Source organism: Polyodon spathula, chromosome 3, assembly GCF_017654505.1.
Source record: "Polyodon spathula isolate WHYD16114869_AA chromosome 3, ASM1765450v1, whole genome shotgun sequence".
Classification (NCBI taxonomy): Eukaryota; Metazoa; Chordata; class Actinopteri; order Acipenseriformes; family Polyodontidae; genus Polyodon; species Polyodon spathula.
The window spans coordinates 78,220,039-78,239,022 of record NC_054536.1 but is presented as its reverse complement, the minus strand read 5'-3'; the positions used below and the strand labels follow the sequence as shown (position 1 = coordinate 78,239,022).

General features: G+C 35.5%; 1 protein-coding gene across 1 annotated transcript in view; it reads right to left on the bottom strand.

Annotated features, from left to right (window-relative positions):
- The window catches only part of LOC121309431 (lipoxygenase homology domain-containing protein 1-like), a 38,775-nt gene extending 34,590 nt beyond the window's left edge, over positions 1 to 4,185 (bottom strand). Inside the window, exons 1-2 of the mRNA XM_041242357.1 lie at positions 3,596 to 4,185; positions 3,020 to 3,191 (exon numbers count right to left, since the gene is read on the bottom strand). Coding sequence (XP_041098291.1) covers positions 3,020 to 3,191; positions 3,596 to 4,174 — 751 coding nt within the window. The 5' untranslated portion in view covers positions 4,175 to 4,185. The remainder of the gene's footprint in view (positions 1 to 3,019; positions 3,192 to 3,595) is intronic.
- Positions 4,186 to 18,984: the final 14,799 nt, after the last annotated feature.

The following is an 18,984-nucleotide window of genomic DNA, read 5'->3' as shown; positions in this document are numbered from 1 at the left end:
AAAGGACGTCTGGGGATTGGTGTTTGTTTGATTGATTTAACTGAAGAACATAGTTGCTCCAGTACTGGTCCGGTATTGTGTTGTCCTGCTGGCATATTTACATTGATTTTTCCCAAGTCAGTTTGAATAGCAGCTTCAGCTGTTTGTGTGGTTTCGCTCTTTACTTTACTGGGCTGGTCAGGTACTTCTGCTTCAGCTGGTCCTTGTCTTACAGATGATTCTTCTTCTGGTATTTCCCCCAGCCTCTCAATTTTGGGAGCAATTTCTGTTGTTTTTTTGATGTGATCATACTTGCTGGAAAGACTGTATTCAACAATGTGTTCCTTTATTTCTTCTATAATATCAGATTCATCAGAAGGATCACTTCTAATCTGAAATACAACTTTTGCTTTATCTCTTGTTTCTGCATCAGGTTCAGTAAATTCATTCTGAGGTAATGTAGATTCTGACTGTACTTCTCCCAGCCATTTTTTCTCAAAATCATTTATTAATGGGGGAGATGTGTCCACATTAGACATGTCCAGTGAGGAAGCACTTTCATCATATTGCTTAAATTCTTCACCTCTGCTTGTTGTTTCCTCATCAGGCTTCTCTTGTTCATTCCCTTTCTGCCTTCTCTGTTTCTTCTGCTTCTTTTTGTCTGTGGCCGATGAACCGATTGGTGGTAAAGCCCCTTTCTTAATGCGATTGCCATTTTCTTGTTCTTGATCAATATCTGAATCGTGTGACCCAGGACTTGCAACACTGTAATTGAACTGTTTCTCAGGTACTGCTCCTTGAGAGCTCTCCCCAGAGTCCTTCAGCACGTATGTATTTTCAGACACAGAAGAGCTGTTGCTGGGATCATGTTCTACTTCTCTCTTTTTCTTGTCATGCCTTTTCATTTTAAGTGGTCTTTGGTAACCATGTGCACATGTTTCTGCACACTGAGCAGAGTCTTCACAATAGGATTTTGCATGTTGTTCATTTTGATCACCAATAAGGTCATTGTTTTTCTCAGTTACTATATATGAGCTCACACCATTGGACTGATTAGTCTTTTTGACTTTTGGTTTGTTTGATTTCATCTTTTTCCTTTTAACAGCAGGTGGAGACTGACTGAGGGATGTGTTATCCATTGGTGCAGTGTTACTAGTTTGTGATATTGCAGAACAGTCTGGACTTGAGTTTTGTACTTTCTGGTATGACTTATATGCCAATGAATCCTTGGTTTCACCATTTTTAATAAAATATACATCATTTTTGCTCTTATAAGATGGATACATGAAAGCTGAGGAGCCACACTCAAGTTTTCTCTCACGAAAGGATCCTGAAGCAGTGGATGGTCTCTTGTAATGCATTTCACAATCGTTCCTTGATAAACAGGTGGCCTGGCCTGATGAAGATGGTCTGGCACACATCACTTGATGATTTGCAAAGTAATTATCATGACAGTTCTCCTGTTCAGCAAGGTGTATGATCTGTTCTGTAATTTCATCTCCTCCATTGTGGAGTGTCAGTATCTCTGCCACACCTGCAGTCCTACATTTGGAATGTAGATCATTGTTATTCATTTCAACATGACCTCCTTTCCTTGGTTTAGGTACAGGCTTGCTACTGCAATGGCTGACCAAGCAGAATTCTTCTTTTCTTTCCCTGTTTTCCTTCTCCTTAATGTAAGAATATGTGCCAACTAAGTTTTCATGTATTTCAGTTTCTGAAAATGTTTTAATGCTTTCCATAGATGTTTGTTTTCTTCTGATATGCCGAGGACCAGGTGTTGGAGGTCTCTTATATTTTTGCTTACTGTTGTCTTCTTCAGTTTCAACTAAGTTGACATCATCATGTGCAGCTGGATCTTGCCATGTATCACATTGATGTCTTTCTTTGCCAACAATACTCATTTCATTTGCTTGTTTTTTTCCACTAATTGCCTTCATTCCTTTAAACAAGATATTGTTTGCCTCTTTTGAGTTGTAGTCCTCCAAACACATTACCTCTGCTTTAGCTTTAGAAGGAAAAGTATTGTAATGTGGTGAATCAGCCTCAGGGTCTTTTTTTACTTGGTTGAGCACACTGGATCGACTCACTGTGGTGCTCCATTGAATTGTCTCCTCCTCTTTTATCATTAGCCTAACCTTCATCTCTACTGTCATGGTGCCATCTTGGTTTATGCGAATAGATTTTTCAACGTCGTCATCTAGAGGCATTAAAGGAATGTCCTTGACAGCACATGTACACATTTCCACGGATCCCTTGGGGCTATCAGAAATGTTATATAAGCTGCTGCCTATAGAATTACTGAGTTTGTTCAAGAAATACTTTTCCGAAGACAAAGAGAACTTTCGAGCCCTTGTGCTGGAGACTGCTTTATTTCTCCCTTTGTAGTTTTCAAAAGTTCAAGCATTCAGAGACAGAAGATGAAGAGGAGTGCAAAAGCCAATCAGTTTGGAGTGAAGAGAATCCATTAACAGAGTCAGTAATACAGGAGGGAGAATGAGAAAAAAAGAGAAAGAGAAAGGTGAATTAAAAGAGAAAGAGATGGCAGAGATAGTACAACTTGCAACTCATTATTTATCAGTTTAGCCAAGACAACATTACCAATCTATATACTGTACAGTATTTTTGCACCAGCACCTGTATTAATTCTGATTCTAATTGGTATACTACATACCTAATGACCTACATAGCAGCTAATTCAGATAAATAGGTCATACCAGGAATTATGGATATCATTAAACAACTCAGCAGTTTTTTTTGAGCTAATCCCTTACAGTTAAACAGAAGCACCTGTTTATTAGTGAGGACTGAAGAATTACTGTACCATTTTGTTTTTCCAATACTGTCACTGCCTTCCAAATAAATCAATAAAAAACACTTTCAAATGTACAGTATTTATTATAAATAAGGTGCTGTTTAATATAATTTTTTTTTAGCATATACTGAATCCAAGCACATTTAATGAAAAGGTCTCAAAAATGCTTGTATCCACCCCCACCCCCACAGAAATTTAATTATATTAATATTAAAATAGACTTACAATTCCTTTGCTGTGTCTTGTTGATGGGTTTTGGGTTTACACGATTGGAAATCCCCGGTAATTTGGTAGGTAGGCTCAGTCCTTGGGGGTCATATTTTCCAGCTTTGAAAGGTTCTCGGCCTGCTGCTACTACAACTCCAGAGCACAGAATCAGAGCCTGAAGACCATCAACCTTTAATAAGAGAATACATTAGTCCTTAAGTTCACAGTTGGATGATCTGTTCTCAAGATATATTTAAAATGTATGTGAGACATTATACAGGGAATATTCACTGCCCACAGGACATAACAGATATAACATATTTACTTATTCATGCTTTCTTCTTCATAATATTCTAATATTGTTGTGATGGTAATTACAACTATAACAATATAACCTTGGAAGAACAGATGACTACATTTCTACTGTAGCTTTTTTTTTTTTTAATTAAATTCCTGCTAGGAAAAGCTACCTTTTTACTGCACTAGTTTATATATTCAATCTGTTGTTGGTTTGTTAATTTGTTGCTTTCAGCTTTTGTCAATTAACCTGAGACATTTTGATTGACTTGTAACTTACTGAGAAACCCCACTTACCCGCCTTCCATCTGGTGTGTAGAGCTTTAAGACTGGGAACTGCATCACCTCAGTGATAAGATCAAGAAGTGACTCAAAAGTCTGGGCTGCTTTCTTTTGCAACATCAGTGTGTGCTTGATTCCAGCATCTCCATTTTTGAAGACCACAATTTTCCTGGGGGTGCGTACCACCACAGAATTCTCCCGCTGAAACAGCTGGCCCTCATTCTGCTTTTTTATCTGAACGGCACGTCGACGGCTGCTGACTGGCCTGGTGCAACGCCAAGGTTTGGGCTTTTTACTTGCGACTTCCAAGTCTATAGGCTTTACTTTCTTTTGGTCAGAACAAATGTATGATTTCCCATCTTCTAGCTCATCAAGAGTGGTAATGACATTCATCCCACGTGGGGTAGAGATGTTCCTCACTCCAAAAGGTAAAGGAACTCTTTTTGACAAGCTGTCCAGCAAGGCATCAAAAGTCTTGAAGGTACGATTATTGATGATCATCTTTAGCCCTCTGAACTGGGGATCTCCACTCTTGTAGAAACAGACACGTTTAGTTGTAATCGGTTCTGTGAATTGAGCAGGACGGGAAGCCATGGTTAATCCACTTTCAGAAGAATGAGGGGCTGCACTCATATTTTCTTGTCACCTAAAATGAGGGGGAACATTTTGATTAGAGATAGGTTAAACTCGATGTTTGGGTTTATTACTACCTAACTGTTCTAGCAGTGTTCACATTCAAGATTCAGAACTATAGATTTGGCCTGACAGAAAATGATTATCTGTAATATTAAACTACTGTTTCAGCATATTCCATGTATGCTGCATTTTAAAATGTATGTTGAGCCCAGCAAATGTATAGGTTGAGTGTTTTATTATAGCACAGATAGCATTTATCTTCCATAAAGTTTGTTTTCCCTGTAATGTTATAGATTACAGATTTAAAGGATGGCGATAGAAAGGTCCACCACATTGAGATCATTAAAAAGGACATGATGATATGCAACATAGATTATACACTTAATGCTTCCATCTAGCCAGACTAATAGCTGCTGTATGTATAGTAATGAAGTGAGGTTTGAGGAGCATGTCTTGATAATTCAAGTATACCAGCCCAGGAATGCTGAGCTTTTTGGAAACATTCATAATTTGCCTACTGTTTAAAGCCTTCTTATAGTGGGTACACTGATCACAATGTCATCTGCTAAGAAGAACTTTGATTTGCTATTCTCTACTTCCTTACTAGTTCTGCCGTTCAATAAACACGGCACATTTTTGAAGAAAGGTATCCTTATATTGCTTCCAATTTAAAAAAACTATATAAATCAGCAGCACTATTCAATATCTTTCTGGTAATATCCAAAACAGTCCACAGTCACTGAATTATTGTAAAATTGAACATGCAGTTCCAGCATACCATTTTCTTAAGTGCGTCTTTAGTACTCCAGCCATTCCCCACCCATATTAGTAGTATGTAAGCAATCCTATTTACGCAAGTGTTTTTTACTGTTATTAAGTATTCTGCTCTTGCACTAATAGCAGGTGTCTATTTCACATGGATACACACACGATACACATTTCCATTCTTGCTAAGCAAAACAATATAGAGGAATTTGGAATATTACTTACAAATACAGTCTAATATAATTTGCTTAAAAGTTTCTATTTCCAGACTTCCTTAAAAAAACATCAATACTTTAAGCAAGCAGAAATTGTACTATAATCTATGATATGACTGCCCTTGAATAAACATGTTCTCAGCTAAATTAAAATGAAAAAACAATGCTATGGTCTAAAACATAAACAGAACTTCGTTTAATTTTTAATTTTTACTCAGACATTTGTATTTAAACTCAATAAAATCGCCCCTCCCCCCAGAATTTATAGTCTACTTACACAGCTTCATGTTTTTAGTATATTGGGTCCAGTGCGTGGTCTTTATCCTGTTACCACAGCTACAGCAAAACAAGTAAATGAACTCACAGAGTTATTTTGAGATTGGCAGTTGGAAAGAAGCATCAGGGCCAATTTGCTTAATCTCTGCTCACAGATAACCACAACAGTCCACTGTGCTGATACTGCTGGTAAAACTGTACAGCTCTAGAGGTGACTTTTTATGACATCAGAAGCTAGCATGCAAGTGCTTGTCATTATATACCAATCCTAGCACTATACTAATTTATGTGGTCAAAATTTGTAACATTATTATATGAATAGGTACAAGATATTTGAGTAAACATTGTCCTTTGTAATGGTAATTAAGAGGTATTCTTAAATTGTAGCGGGATACAGTCAATGATTCACAGTTGTGTTTCCCGCTCATGAAATCGATAATGGAACTGTAGCAATTTTAAGAAAATAAAGTTTTGGTGGGCAAATTGTAAAGGCTCCTAGTGGCAGGTGCTGTGTCTAATTTTCTAACAGAGGTGTAATCTGATTTGAAACATCTTTAGGTAATACGGATTAGAGGAGGTTTTAAATATTAGCTGTAGCTGGCTGAGTGGAAAAAGCTGCCAGGCAAAGAGCTCTTAATTCACTGCATGCAACCGTTTGGCTCATAAAAAGAAGATTTGTTTACTTTCATCACTGCCCCTGTTGAGAAAATCAGTTTTGTACCGGATATCATGTGCAATAAAAATACCTAACTAGTTTAAAGAACAGTTTGTTTTGAACTGATATTTAAAAATATGTACTGTATTATGTAAGGTATTTTTGTTATTTTTAATGTATTAAAATATACAACACATCTAAATACCTGTGTTGTCCTATCCACTTAAAATAAAGTTAATATAGGTTATCCTCAGATCAAATAAGGGCAGTCACTGATTGGTAAATTATATCAATCATGGTTAGAAACTGCAATCTGGCTGAGGCAATAAGAAACATGCTGATTCATTACATAGCTGATGCATACTAAATATCCAATTACCACCACTGCCTGACCTAAAATGAATTATCATTGGTCCAGATAAAACTTTGCCTCCAACATTCCTACATGCACTAATCATTTGTTGTGTTAATTGTGTCAGAATTATGTTTATCTGTCCCTCCCATACCAGGCATTGTAAAAATATATCATTGTATATATTTAAAAATATTTTAAACATACATTGACATATATTTTTAAATTTATCCCCACATATACAGTAAGTAGTGTTCCATGTTTTCGGAGTTTATTTTACATATATTAAAATTGTTAAAAAATTGCTTTTAATTGAAACATCTGTAAAAATCAGGGGGAGTAAAACTCAGTATACACTACAAGTCATATTTCAATTTAGTTTTTGATAAAGCAAGCTAGCAGTTACTACTGTTTATGAAGTGACAGAGAACCACGTTTGAACGTTATTTGATCCTCTGACATCTAAACGTCTGCTGTATCCTAATATACAGTGTAAGGCTGCTTATTACAATGTCAGAGTCAAAATAAAACAGCATTTTAATCAAATCATTGTGTATTTCCTAGAAAATAGTACCAGGAAAATATAAAATGATAGACAAAAATCTGGTCTAACAGAGTAAAAACTAACATCTAGTTTTTCAAAAAAACACAAACACGGAACAATATAAGGGAAATATAAGGGAACATATGCTTCCATATATTTTGAAATATGTTGGGAATATATGTCAAAAACATATTTAAATACATAAAATGTCCATAAATATAAGGGAACATATTTCAAAGCATGCTTCCATATATTTTTTATAACATTTTGATCTATATTATAATATTTTCTAACATATCATAACATTACTGCTACACATCCATTCTACCCAGAATTGATTTAAATTAGTTTTATTCACTCAACCCTTGTGGGGGACACTATTGTGACTGTTTGGCAATGCTCTACCAAATCGAGATACTTTATTTCATATTCAAAGTTGTTTTTATTGCTTGTTTTTGACTTGCCCTGTCTCCCTGTACCTGTCCTGCATTACTGCAGTTAAATCATCGCTGCCACACTAGGCAGCGGATTGTGTGAGAGTCACCCCCTGTCGACGTGTTTTGCTGCATGTCTCTCTGGCTTTCTGTCCTTTTAAGGATTGTTTTGAATTGCTGTTAAAGAGCTTCTAAATTGAAATCCGTTTCCTGTCTCTTCATCCTGAACCACGCAGAGCAAGAATGCTATAATATTATTTTTCCGCATGGGCATTAGATCAAGTTTCCTAAAATGTGTTGTCTTTCACAAATTGAATGCTGATTATTAGTTTTCTGAAAATGGTACTTTTCCATCTATCTTTGGATAACAGTTAATTGATTAAAAGTATTTTTATATGTTAATAAATATACAATTTACAAAAATCGAGTATAGTTATTGAATAGAGGAATAGTAAGTTTTTTTTGTTTGTTTGTTTGTTTTCAATTGTTCCGAACTCAGAACTTGAATTCTCATTCACGACATGCATTTCCAACTCTTTCGGACATATGTTTTTTGATTTGTGATGCCTTCATTTTTTGTTCTATTTCAATACCTTTCATTTATATTTTGCATAAAATTTGTTCTAAATTATATGTCCACTGCAGTGAACTCTTAAAGTCATCAACTAAAAGAATAAAGACATTGTCATCAATTTATTTGTGAATCTTCTGCATACATAACTAATCCATCTAAAATTCTGAAAAAAACTGTGGATTTCTAAATGTAAAGCAATTTTAGCGTGATCTTTCTAACTACACGTAGAAACTAAAACAATTTTGCTGCTGTTAACCTTGACTTTGGCTTGCTCACCAAGTCCTTGTGAGTCATGCTTGTTAAAGTAAGGACCCTGGCAATACAAAAGTTATTACATCTGGCCTTCTGACCTACGAAAATGCCTCATGTCACGCCCCACATTTCCATGTTCCTGTGACCCAGTACGCCTCGATCGTTTGTTCTGTAAGGTATAAGATCAGGAAGTTTTTATAAAGTAGAAGAGGAAATTAGCACATCCCTATAGACAGGGGCCAAGATTAGATTTAACAAAGCGCACCACCCCACTCACATCCTTGCCAGTGAAATCTTTCAAAAAGTGTGACACATTTATTTATTTAGTGGAGCTAACTGACACAAACATGCTGAAGCTATTACATTTGTCTAAACCTAACCCTTAGGAGGATGTAGAAGTCAGCACCAACTTCTTTTTAATTATGCTATAGCAATGAAAAATGTCATTAATACCAGCACTGCTGGGGAATTATGATGAAGTGTATTAAGAACGTTTGAGAATGAATAAGAAAAGTTTGAGAGTAAAAGAAAAGTTTGATAACGAAAGAAAAGTTTGACAAATCCCATCATTGCCCCACACAAAATCACCTAAAAAATCAAGGGTGGTCGATCATGTTCTCATCAAGAGTGTTTCAGCTTATGCAATTGTGTAGGTTCCGTACTTCTACACAAATTAAAAACAGTTTTACAACATGAAAGTTACCGTTAAGTGTCGAGATAGTGGCAATGAAGAGCATTGAGAGCTCAATGGCTTTACGACAGGTACTCATGTCATCAGTCTACACATAATCTTGACTCTCTGGCAGTCTGTCAACATCAAGTAGCATACTATCAGCCCCTTAACTTTCATAGGGCCAGACCATCCAATTGTTATATTGTTTCAAGTTTCTTTTTTTTTGTATAAATAGTATAATTTTGTATGTTTCCTTTTGTTTCACACCTTTATAGAGTTGATTTTTTTTTTTTTATAGCTTGGTTCTTTCTGTATATATCTGTTTACACCAAATACTATATTAAATCAAACTGACTTTTATTTGATCATAAAGCAAGATTATAATGTAGGGCTTGTTACAGGCCTGCACTCCACAGAAACGAGAATGTCCTTATTACAGTGATTAAAAATAATACAGCAAAGTGACCACTACTGCCATAAATAAAAAAAACTCAGCAAGCAACAACACCTAATTTTGTTTCACACCAAGTAATGAAAACAGGCTACCCTTAGGAATTGCAGCTGCTAACAGGTGCTTGACAGCAAAAGTCACTCTGAGGCTGTCTTTAGAAGCAGCCTTGTTGAGCCTTCCAGATGTCATTGATAGAATCCCACAGTGATACATCATTGACGCTACTTTACTATTTCCAATGTTATCAGAAAGGTTAGAGGATTATATCATGGAATGAAAGACAATTTGCATTTATAAACTCATTTAAACCTAAACAAAAACTTTACCAACTGTCTATTCATGACCAGATAGCAGGAAAGACGAAAAATAACTAAATCAGTTTTAAAATGTGAATATTAAAGTATGTATTGCTATTAAACTCATTTAGATATATTAGCAGTCATTTTGAGCATTTAGATATATAAGTAGTCAGTATTGAGTTTTCTAATCTTTTTTTTCTTTCTTTCTTGTTTATTGCAATTTTGATTACTTTTATGAACATCAACAGTTTGGTCCTTGGGGGTAACCCTTAACGCAAACCCGAGTGTTTTTTGTAAAACCATCACAGATAGTTCGCCAGTCAAGGTCACCCTTTTGATTTGAAGGATTTGTGACAGAACAGTGGAGAAAGTTCCCAGAATAAACAGGTAAGCAGTTGGTTGGCATTCCAGCATCTTAACTGATAAGTAGTTCAGTAGACTTTAAAATAAATCACTATGTCCAGGCTATGGAAAAAGAGCAGCAGGGTAGATCACTCCCTGTATTTGTCTTACCAAACAGCCACAGAGAAATACTACAAGCTGGAGGATGCCTGGCTTTTGCTGCAGACTCATATCTGAAGAGAAGTGACAGACCACAATGGGTCCTTTCACACAAACAACACATGTGAATGCTTGAGACCAGACCAGCGTGGTGATTAGTCAGTATTCCACACTGTTTTCAAGACCTCCTTTTCACTTGTGTGAAGCCCATTTATCTTGCCATCACACTACAAATGCCCTTCCTTTGCAGCAGGTATAGGAGTACTAAACTCTGGTCTAGTATTCTGCATTGGGCAGCTGGGGTCATGTTGCAACTGAAAAAGAGTGAGAGACTAGGCTGTAGTTATCGTTGTACCTGCTGTACATGAAGTGGGCTTCCCCCAAGTGAAAATAAAGTTAGAAAACATAACTTCTATTAATCTCCTTTCTCATCTCAATCCTTTAGTGCAGTATGCAGCACAATAGTCCAAATAACAGATTGTTAATAAACAAAAATGACTGCTGTGATCACCCAGTTTAATTTACCCAAGTCATTATAATTGTAAAGAACTTGTACAAGGACACAGTGGAATACCGCACGCAACAAGCTGGTCAAAACTGTTACCAAGGCTCATTGCAAAGCCAAACACTTTAGACTTCTTTGACCACACCCCAGATTTTTAACCTTGAAATCTGGACATAATCTGTGCCAAGTTAGCTAAGGACTATAGGCACTAATGGAAAAAAAAAAAAAATATTTGTGCTTTGGCCTCCTTCCCATCTATATTTGGCTATAGCTGCTGATTGCAGCTGGCATTAGTCATTCTACTGTCTATGCCAGTGGATAGGTCTCACTTCCTTTTCCTCAGTAATGCCAATAGCTGCTGTTAATCTGTACCCCTTAGATATGTCCAGTTGCCATACTGTCCAAATTTTAATGGAAAAAACAAACAAACCATTCTTATTCCTGTTCTTACTGCCTAATCCCCCCACCCCCTTGCCCCAAGTCAAATCCAAGCATGCATTAGGTTTAATCAACATAATAGGGCAGGTGCTTTTTTGTGCACTGTATATTGCATCACCATTTTGGAAATATATGCAAAAAGGTACTTTTCCTATTGGTTTATTTCAATCTATGCAATAATCATAATCTTTAACAAATGTACATTTAAAGAAGCTATGTAATTTGACTTTTTTTTATTTATACGTGTTTTGATATAGAAGTGATTTTTTTTTTTTCCAGCAAGTTCTTCCAAATGATTATGTGTTCATATGGAAAACAGGCCTGCTTGTGTTGGAGGGGCATTGTTATAGTATTGTTATGAAAATGGAGCTGTAGTATCCAGTGTAATACAGAAACAGAAGATGATGGAGAGAAGCTCTATGCAGCAAATTGAAAAATTAGTGGGAGGTATTTAGCTTCACATGTATCCGTGTTTGACACGCAATGACTATAATATAGATAACTTATGGAAACTGTCTGAATACACTTTAGAAATCTCATAATTATAAGTGAGACCTGTCATATATAAAGCCAGGGCCCGCGTCTTAATTGACATCAAAGCAAACTGTTGCCTTCAAATAAACATGCGAGTCAAAACATGATTAGAAATTACCACTTAAAATCATCCTTAATGACATGCCCACAGAACTGCCATATCTACACAAATTACATTTTCAACACTTTCTTCCAACAGACTGTTGGTAGTTTTAATCTGATGAGTGACGAACATGACTTTCCACCCCAGCCCTGGAAAAAGATTAGCACCCTCCCAGCTGTGATAAATCATGTCCCTGTGTTTTCATTCAGTGACTTCAAAATAATTTGTATGGCTTTTCCTGTAATCGGGAAGGAATTAAACTTGTACAACAAAACTGAATTACAGCGTCAATCAATGACTTTCACTTCAAATTAGTGAAAGGTTTTTCACTGACTTGCTACTGACAATATTAGAAGCTATACTAATCACTCTGACACATGTAAAACAACAGTACTGCAATAGTAAAATAATTTCCAGTTCATGTGTACTTAATTGTGTGTAATTAAAAAAAAAAAGAAAAACCTTTGTACCTTTGTTATGTTTTTTACACCAAGAAATACTTAGAAATAATGACACAATGACTTTTTTAAATATTTTTCTTCATGAAATATATAAGGGGTGAATACTCCAATGGTCCCATCACGGCTCCTGATGAATTGATAATACAGTGATGGAAATAAGATTCCCATTTCATAGCAGTTTGATCCACTCCAGGTTTCCCTATGAGTTTAAGATAAACACCTGAGCTTGTTACCTATACACTGTAGCTAATCAAGCTCATATTAAAACCTGGAATGGGTGAAACTGCTATGAAATAGGAGTCTTTTTTCCATCCCTATAACAGACTGCTATAAAGACCTACTGCATACGATAATAATGTGTCTCTATATTTAATTTATTATAAATTCATATGTATTTATTTGTCTTATGAATAGGAATTAATAGGTAATACACACTAAATGACAAAAAATATTTTTTGAAAATCAATTGCTGTCAGAATATACATTGCATGCATCTCAGAGGATCACTAAATCACAGGTTTTAGGTTTGCGTCCCACAGCTGAAAGGACGTGCCTGAGTGCGAGTCCAAGAAAGTAAACTGTTACCTGGTGCACTAGACTGTACATGTTTCTTCAGCAACATCCAAAACAATGTTCTAAAACAAGAGTCCCAACTGACACATTTGAAGAAGGAAAGCTTCAGTCATTTTTATTGTAATTTCTTCCACTAATTGTAAAATGGTTTTAATATAAAACATTTCTATCATACACCATAGTAAATGTTCAAATTAAAAGAGGATAAAGACTGGACAAGTATGGTAGAAAGATGGTTAATTACAAGGGAGTCATTGGAAAAATCACGGTAGTACAGTATTGTACAGAACAATAAATGCATGACAAAAGAGAAGGCACTCATAATGTCAAAATAATTAATTATTTATGTACTATCACTATGGAACTACCATGTCAAATTAGCACAGTACATTTAATAGAGGAATATAACCTACACCTCTTATAAAGCAGACTGTTAAACTGGGATTCAGACAGATGCTTATTGTTGTTAGGCAACTGTGTTGTATTTTCAACTATTATGTGTTTGTTTAGTAGACATCTTTAACCAAGGTGATTTACAGAGATTAGGTTGTGTGAACTATGCATCAGCTGCACAGTCACTTACCACAACATCTCACCCGAAAGACGGAGAACAAGGAGGTTAAGTGACTTGCTCACGGTCACACAGTGAGTCAGTGGCTGAGCTGGGATTTGAATCGGGGGACCACCTGGTTACAAGCCTTTTTCTTTAACCATTGGACCACACAGCCTCCTTGCAGTGGTTTCTATGGGAGAAGGAAAGGCTTAAAAACTAGTCTGTACAAATGTGTAAATATATAAAAGGAAGTTTCCTTAATAAAGGTTTACTGAAACCTAACAATGTGCTACTTAAGCGATAGAGCCCGTCGATGCAGGCTCTACCGTGTGGTAAATGACTGCGACTGGAGTTATTCTTCCCGAGCCGAAGGCGATGGCGTTAACGAAAGTCAAGGTCACCTACCACACGGTAGAGCCCACATTGAGAGGGCTCTATCACTATTAGAAAACAATTTATTTCTTTATTTTCTCTTTAAAAAAAAAAACTTTAAAACCCCTTATTTACCTTGAACTTCTGATATTTCGCCAGGTAACCTTCCGCTGAGGAAAATTGTCCCTAACATAATTAGAAGAGAAAAAATGACATACACGTAGAGAAAACGTTATTATTATTAAAATTATTATAGCTAACATATTTATTTATTGGGTCTTACTCTTCCTTGCTATAATTTATCTGGACATGTATCTGGGCAACTGTTGAATAACCCGTATAGTATTGAGTCGGACTGGAAACTTGTTGTTAGAGGCGGGACGTCATTCAAGCAGGCAGGGAGTGGATTGGCTGATGCGGAAAGAACTGAAACAGGGTTGGCAGTTTAACTGGCTGGTTTTGAGGGAGGGTGTTGTTTGGATCCAGCCAATGACAGAATTGTGGACCAATCGTGTCTTCCGTGTTTAATTGCTGTTCAGTAGCTGCGACTTGAGCCATCATTACAGTGTTCTGTCACAGACATGATTTCTCTTGTCTCTAGACCAGCATCAGAAAGTATATTTTAGTAGCTTTTTATGTTATCAGATTATCTGTAGATTATAATGTTAAGGGAAAAAGCCGGTATTTATGTGCGGATTGATTTTTAAAATGTAATTCACAGTTAATCAGTTCAACGTTCCAGCGCACATCTATGGAAAATAGAAGCCTGCTAGATCTGGAAGCTGATTGGCTGTTCGCACTCAATCGTTTTTTAATACTGTATAGGCATTTAAAATATTGTGTTGCATTGTGTTAACAACATGTGGCCCATTATTGACAATGAAGAGACTGGAGAACAACCAGTGTTCATTGGGAAGGACAGGATTAGCATTACATTGCAGGTCTACCATCGTGTGGCGGGCATTAGAGCAGTGATTGGTTGTTATTGGAGTAATACCCAAAACAGAACTCATGCTTTCCAGGGTACCACAAACATGCTACAATAGTCATAATGCTAGATATATGTTTTGGCAGGACATTAAACTATAAACTAGATAGCTTGTTACACGCTTTCAGTTATCCAAAACAAGCCCAGAGGTCCCTGCTCTGTTAATCAGCTGGCACAGCAGTGCTAATGAATTTGATGACTAGGCTGATGTTAACTTTGGAAAGGCCTGACGGAAAGTGAGCTCTAAGCACCATCCAGGCTGCTGTGCGTTTCACTGATAGTACTGTCGGTGATGAGTGATTTATCCGTCTGTGATCAGGATATCTGGCACACGAGACAGCCTCCCTGGAATTAGGGTCACCACTCCAATTAGAACAATTTGCTAAAGAATGGGAGTAATGTGTAACTTCTTGACATTGCAACATCCTAAACGGGACACAGATGAACTTTCTATGTTATTGCTGATGAAAGACTGTGAGGAAGTCCTTGCTTTTTAAAGTATACGGTGGAAGCTTAACTACTGAACTAGCCTTCACATTACCTGGCCAGACAAAAAGGGATGTTGTGAGTGTCTCATCTACTGTTAACTTTTAACCTCTTAACTACATCAACAGGTCTTCTTTTTTTTGAGGAATGATGTGCAAGTGAGGATTAGTAGCTATGAGCTATTATGTATAACATTTCAAATACATACAAAAATGCCAGAATATATTGGGTGCAATTTAAAAAAAAAAAAAAAGCCTTAATATTTTAACGTGTCTTTTTTTCCCAAATTTAACTTAAATCTTGTATTTATTCTCAGATTTAAATTAAAGCTTATATTTTCCCCCAGATTTATAAATGTTTTTTTTTTTAAATGTGTACATTCAGATATAATTTAGAAATCCTAAAACATTTAGCTAAATATCTAACTAAATCTTTAAATCTCTTATCCAGATTTAACATTTAGTTAAATATTTAACTAAATCTGAAATCTCTTATCCAGATTTAACATTTAGCTAAATATTTAACTAAATCTTAAAATCTCTTAACCATATTTAACATTTAGCTAAATATTTAACTAAATCTTAAATCTCTTATCCAGATTTAACATTTGGCTAAATATTTTAATAAATCTTTAGATCTCTTATCTAGATTTAACATTTAGCTAAATATTTAACTAAATTTCAAATCTCTTATCCAGATTTATCATTTAGCTAAATATTTAACTGGCCAGCTAAATCTTGTGTTTGTATGCAAATGAGCTCAGCCTACTATGTGCTTTTTAAGCATTCTTAGGAGATGGTAAACTCAACCATTTCTTCCTTTCCTCGCTTGCTGGGATAGCAATAGAATGAGAAGCTTGCTGCTTGCCTACACTGAGCAGTCTCAAGATAAAATGACTTCATATTTTTACACGGTTTATCTTGATTCATAGAGAGGCAGCCTTGTTTTATATTTACAATTACATATTACTGTTCTCATACAGCAGATTTGCATGGTGAAGTGATGCATGCTGGGGCAGGTAAATTAATGTATCACTGTGTTGTGTAGTTAATGAAATTGTGTTAGTCACATCAATGTCTGTGACCCTGAGTGTATATGTGTTTCCCCACTTTTCCCTGAAATTGTATTGTTTAGAGTTCCCCTGTTGCTGTCCCAACAAGGAATTATCTGTTAGCTAGCTTTCATTTCTGTTCTCACGAGATCTCCAGCTTGACCTTCGGAGTAGCCTGACAAAATAAAGGTTCCTGAAAATGTGTTATGTCTCTAATGTCAATATAAAGCTGCAGTACAAATGCTACTTGACTTTAATGCGTTTGTCTGGCCTGTCAACTACTTTAGCTTAAGCCCGTCCTGTAATCGTCTCTGCTCGTGCATATTCATGAGCACACTGTACTGGGGTAGTGGCTTGCTTCTTTAACTACACAATAATACAGTGATTATTTACATTAATTTATCAGTTTAGGACACCCAGCACACTCCACCTTGGAAAACACTATACGTTCAAAACATTCTGCTGCACGTTTATCTGACGTTTAAAACACTCCCTTTCAAGCCCAAAACATTCCCGCTACATACGCCGAAAACACTATTCTTTTTCTTCACCACAATCACACCAATGAACTAATGATTGCTGTAAAATGCACAAATGGATTGAAATTAATGTGGCCTCCTGAAGTGTGTTTTGAAAGTACGTAGGGTGAATGTTTTTAACTTATATAAGACGCTAACATTCCCCGGCAGACCCATGCAAATCAGCTGTATGTGAATAGTAATATGTAACTGTAAATGTCAAACAAGGCTGTCTCTCTGTGAATCAAGTTGAACTGTGTAAAAAATATGAAATCATTTTATAGTAAGATGGCTCAATCTAAGGCAAGAAGCAGCCTATTGATATCCCTGTGCGAGCGAGGATAGAAGAAACGGACGAATGCTGACGTAAAGCACATAGCGGGCGGAGCTTATTTGCATACAAACACCAGATTTAGCTGGCCAGTTAAATATTTAGCTAAATGTTAAATCTGGATAAGAGATTTCAGATTTAGTTAAATATTTAGCTAAATGTTAAATCTGGATGAGAGATTTCAGATTTATTAAAATATTTAGCTAAATGTTAAATCTGGATAAGAGATTTCAGATTTATTAAAATATTTAGCTAAATGTTAAATCTGGATAAGAGATTTAAGTATTTAGTTAAATATTTAGCTAAATGTTTTAGGATTTATAAATTATATCTGAATATACACATTTAAAAAAACATATTTATTTTCACAACATTTATGAATCTGGGAAAAAATACAAGATTTAAGTTAAATCTGAGAATAAATACAAGATTTAAATTAAATCTGGGAAAAAAGACATGTTCAAATATTAGCTTTTTTTTTATTATTTTTTTTTACACATGGCACACCATAAGAATATACAAAATACACATTTATATAATTAGAGTTAGATTTTGGTAGTCTGCACCGACTTTGAGAGGCTGACTACTATGAGTATCTGGACAGCATATGCAGTATATGTAAGAAAACATAAACTAGTTCTTCTAAACAAATGCAAAGATTTAATGGGAAGTAATGACCTACTTGGTAAGACAGTTTAGTAAATACAATTCCTGTACAGTTAACTAGGTTTTGGGTAAAAACAAAACAAAACAAAAAAAACCCTGTTGTTCCTAAAATGAATACTGTAAATTAAAATGACTAGGAGAGAAAGTGCACACTATTTTATCATATTCTCACAAATGACAGAAGATAACTTTTTGAGGAAATGGCTGCTTATCAGCACAGATTAAAGCAGAACAATACAATTGTAAACAATATCTTCCAAAACATTTCTCAGAATGATTCCCTAGCCGTTAATAATTCTAAAAACCATTTGTTTAACTTCTTTACAGTATATTTGGTAAAAGTAAAGCCTTAGGACAAACGTTGGAGATAGCTGGACATAATTCCTTTAGATATCCATTCCTCAGTTATTTAAACTGATCCTCATTGTGTCATAAATCTGTTGTAGAAACATAATAATGATTTGTCATTTCAGTGTTTTTTGTAAACTATTCTGCAGTAAAGTAATGCTGCTATATTGTATTATTGGTGTCCATTATTGGTCTCCTCCCTTGCCCCTCAGTGGTGGAACGACCTACCCACAGATATCAGGAGTGCTCAGTCCCTGACCACCTTCCAGCTCCTCCTCCAGACACAGCTGTTCAGACAGCATCTGTAAACCTCACAACTCTCCACTATACTGGACTCTAGCCATATTCTACTACTGCTCTTAATTATGACTATTCACTGTATCTTGTATTTGCTTTTACTTTTAGATATCCATATTCACGTGTTTGGTAACTGCTCTTATGAAATTGTTCTTATCCATTTATTGTACTTACTATGTGCTCTTAATGAAAAGCACATATTTTTACTATAAGCTAACTGTTCTTAGTCAAACTCACTCTTAAATGCAATTATTTACTGCTCTTAACTGTAATGTAATATTCTGTAATTTGATATTCTGTATTCTGATATTTTGTAAGGTGATACTCTGTATTGTGATAGTTTATAATAACTGTAAGTCACCCTGGGTAAAGGTGTCTGCTAATAAATAAATAAACACATTATTAATAATAATAATAATAATAATAATAATAATAATAATAATAATAATATAATAATAATAATAATAATAATAATACAATTCCAGAAACAAAACAAAAACATTATGCATAATATAAAATAAAAATTGGCATTTGAAAGCCACTGTATGACGAC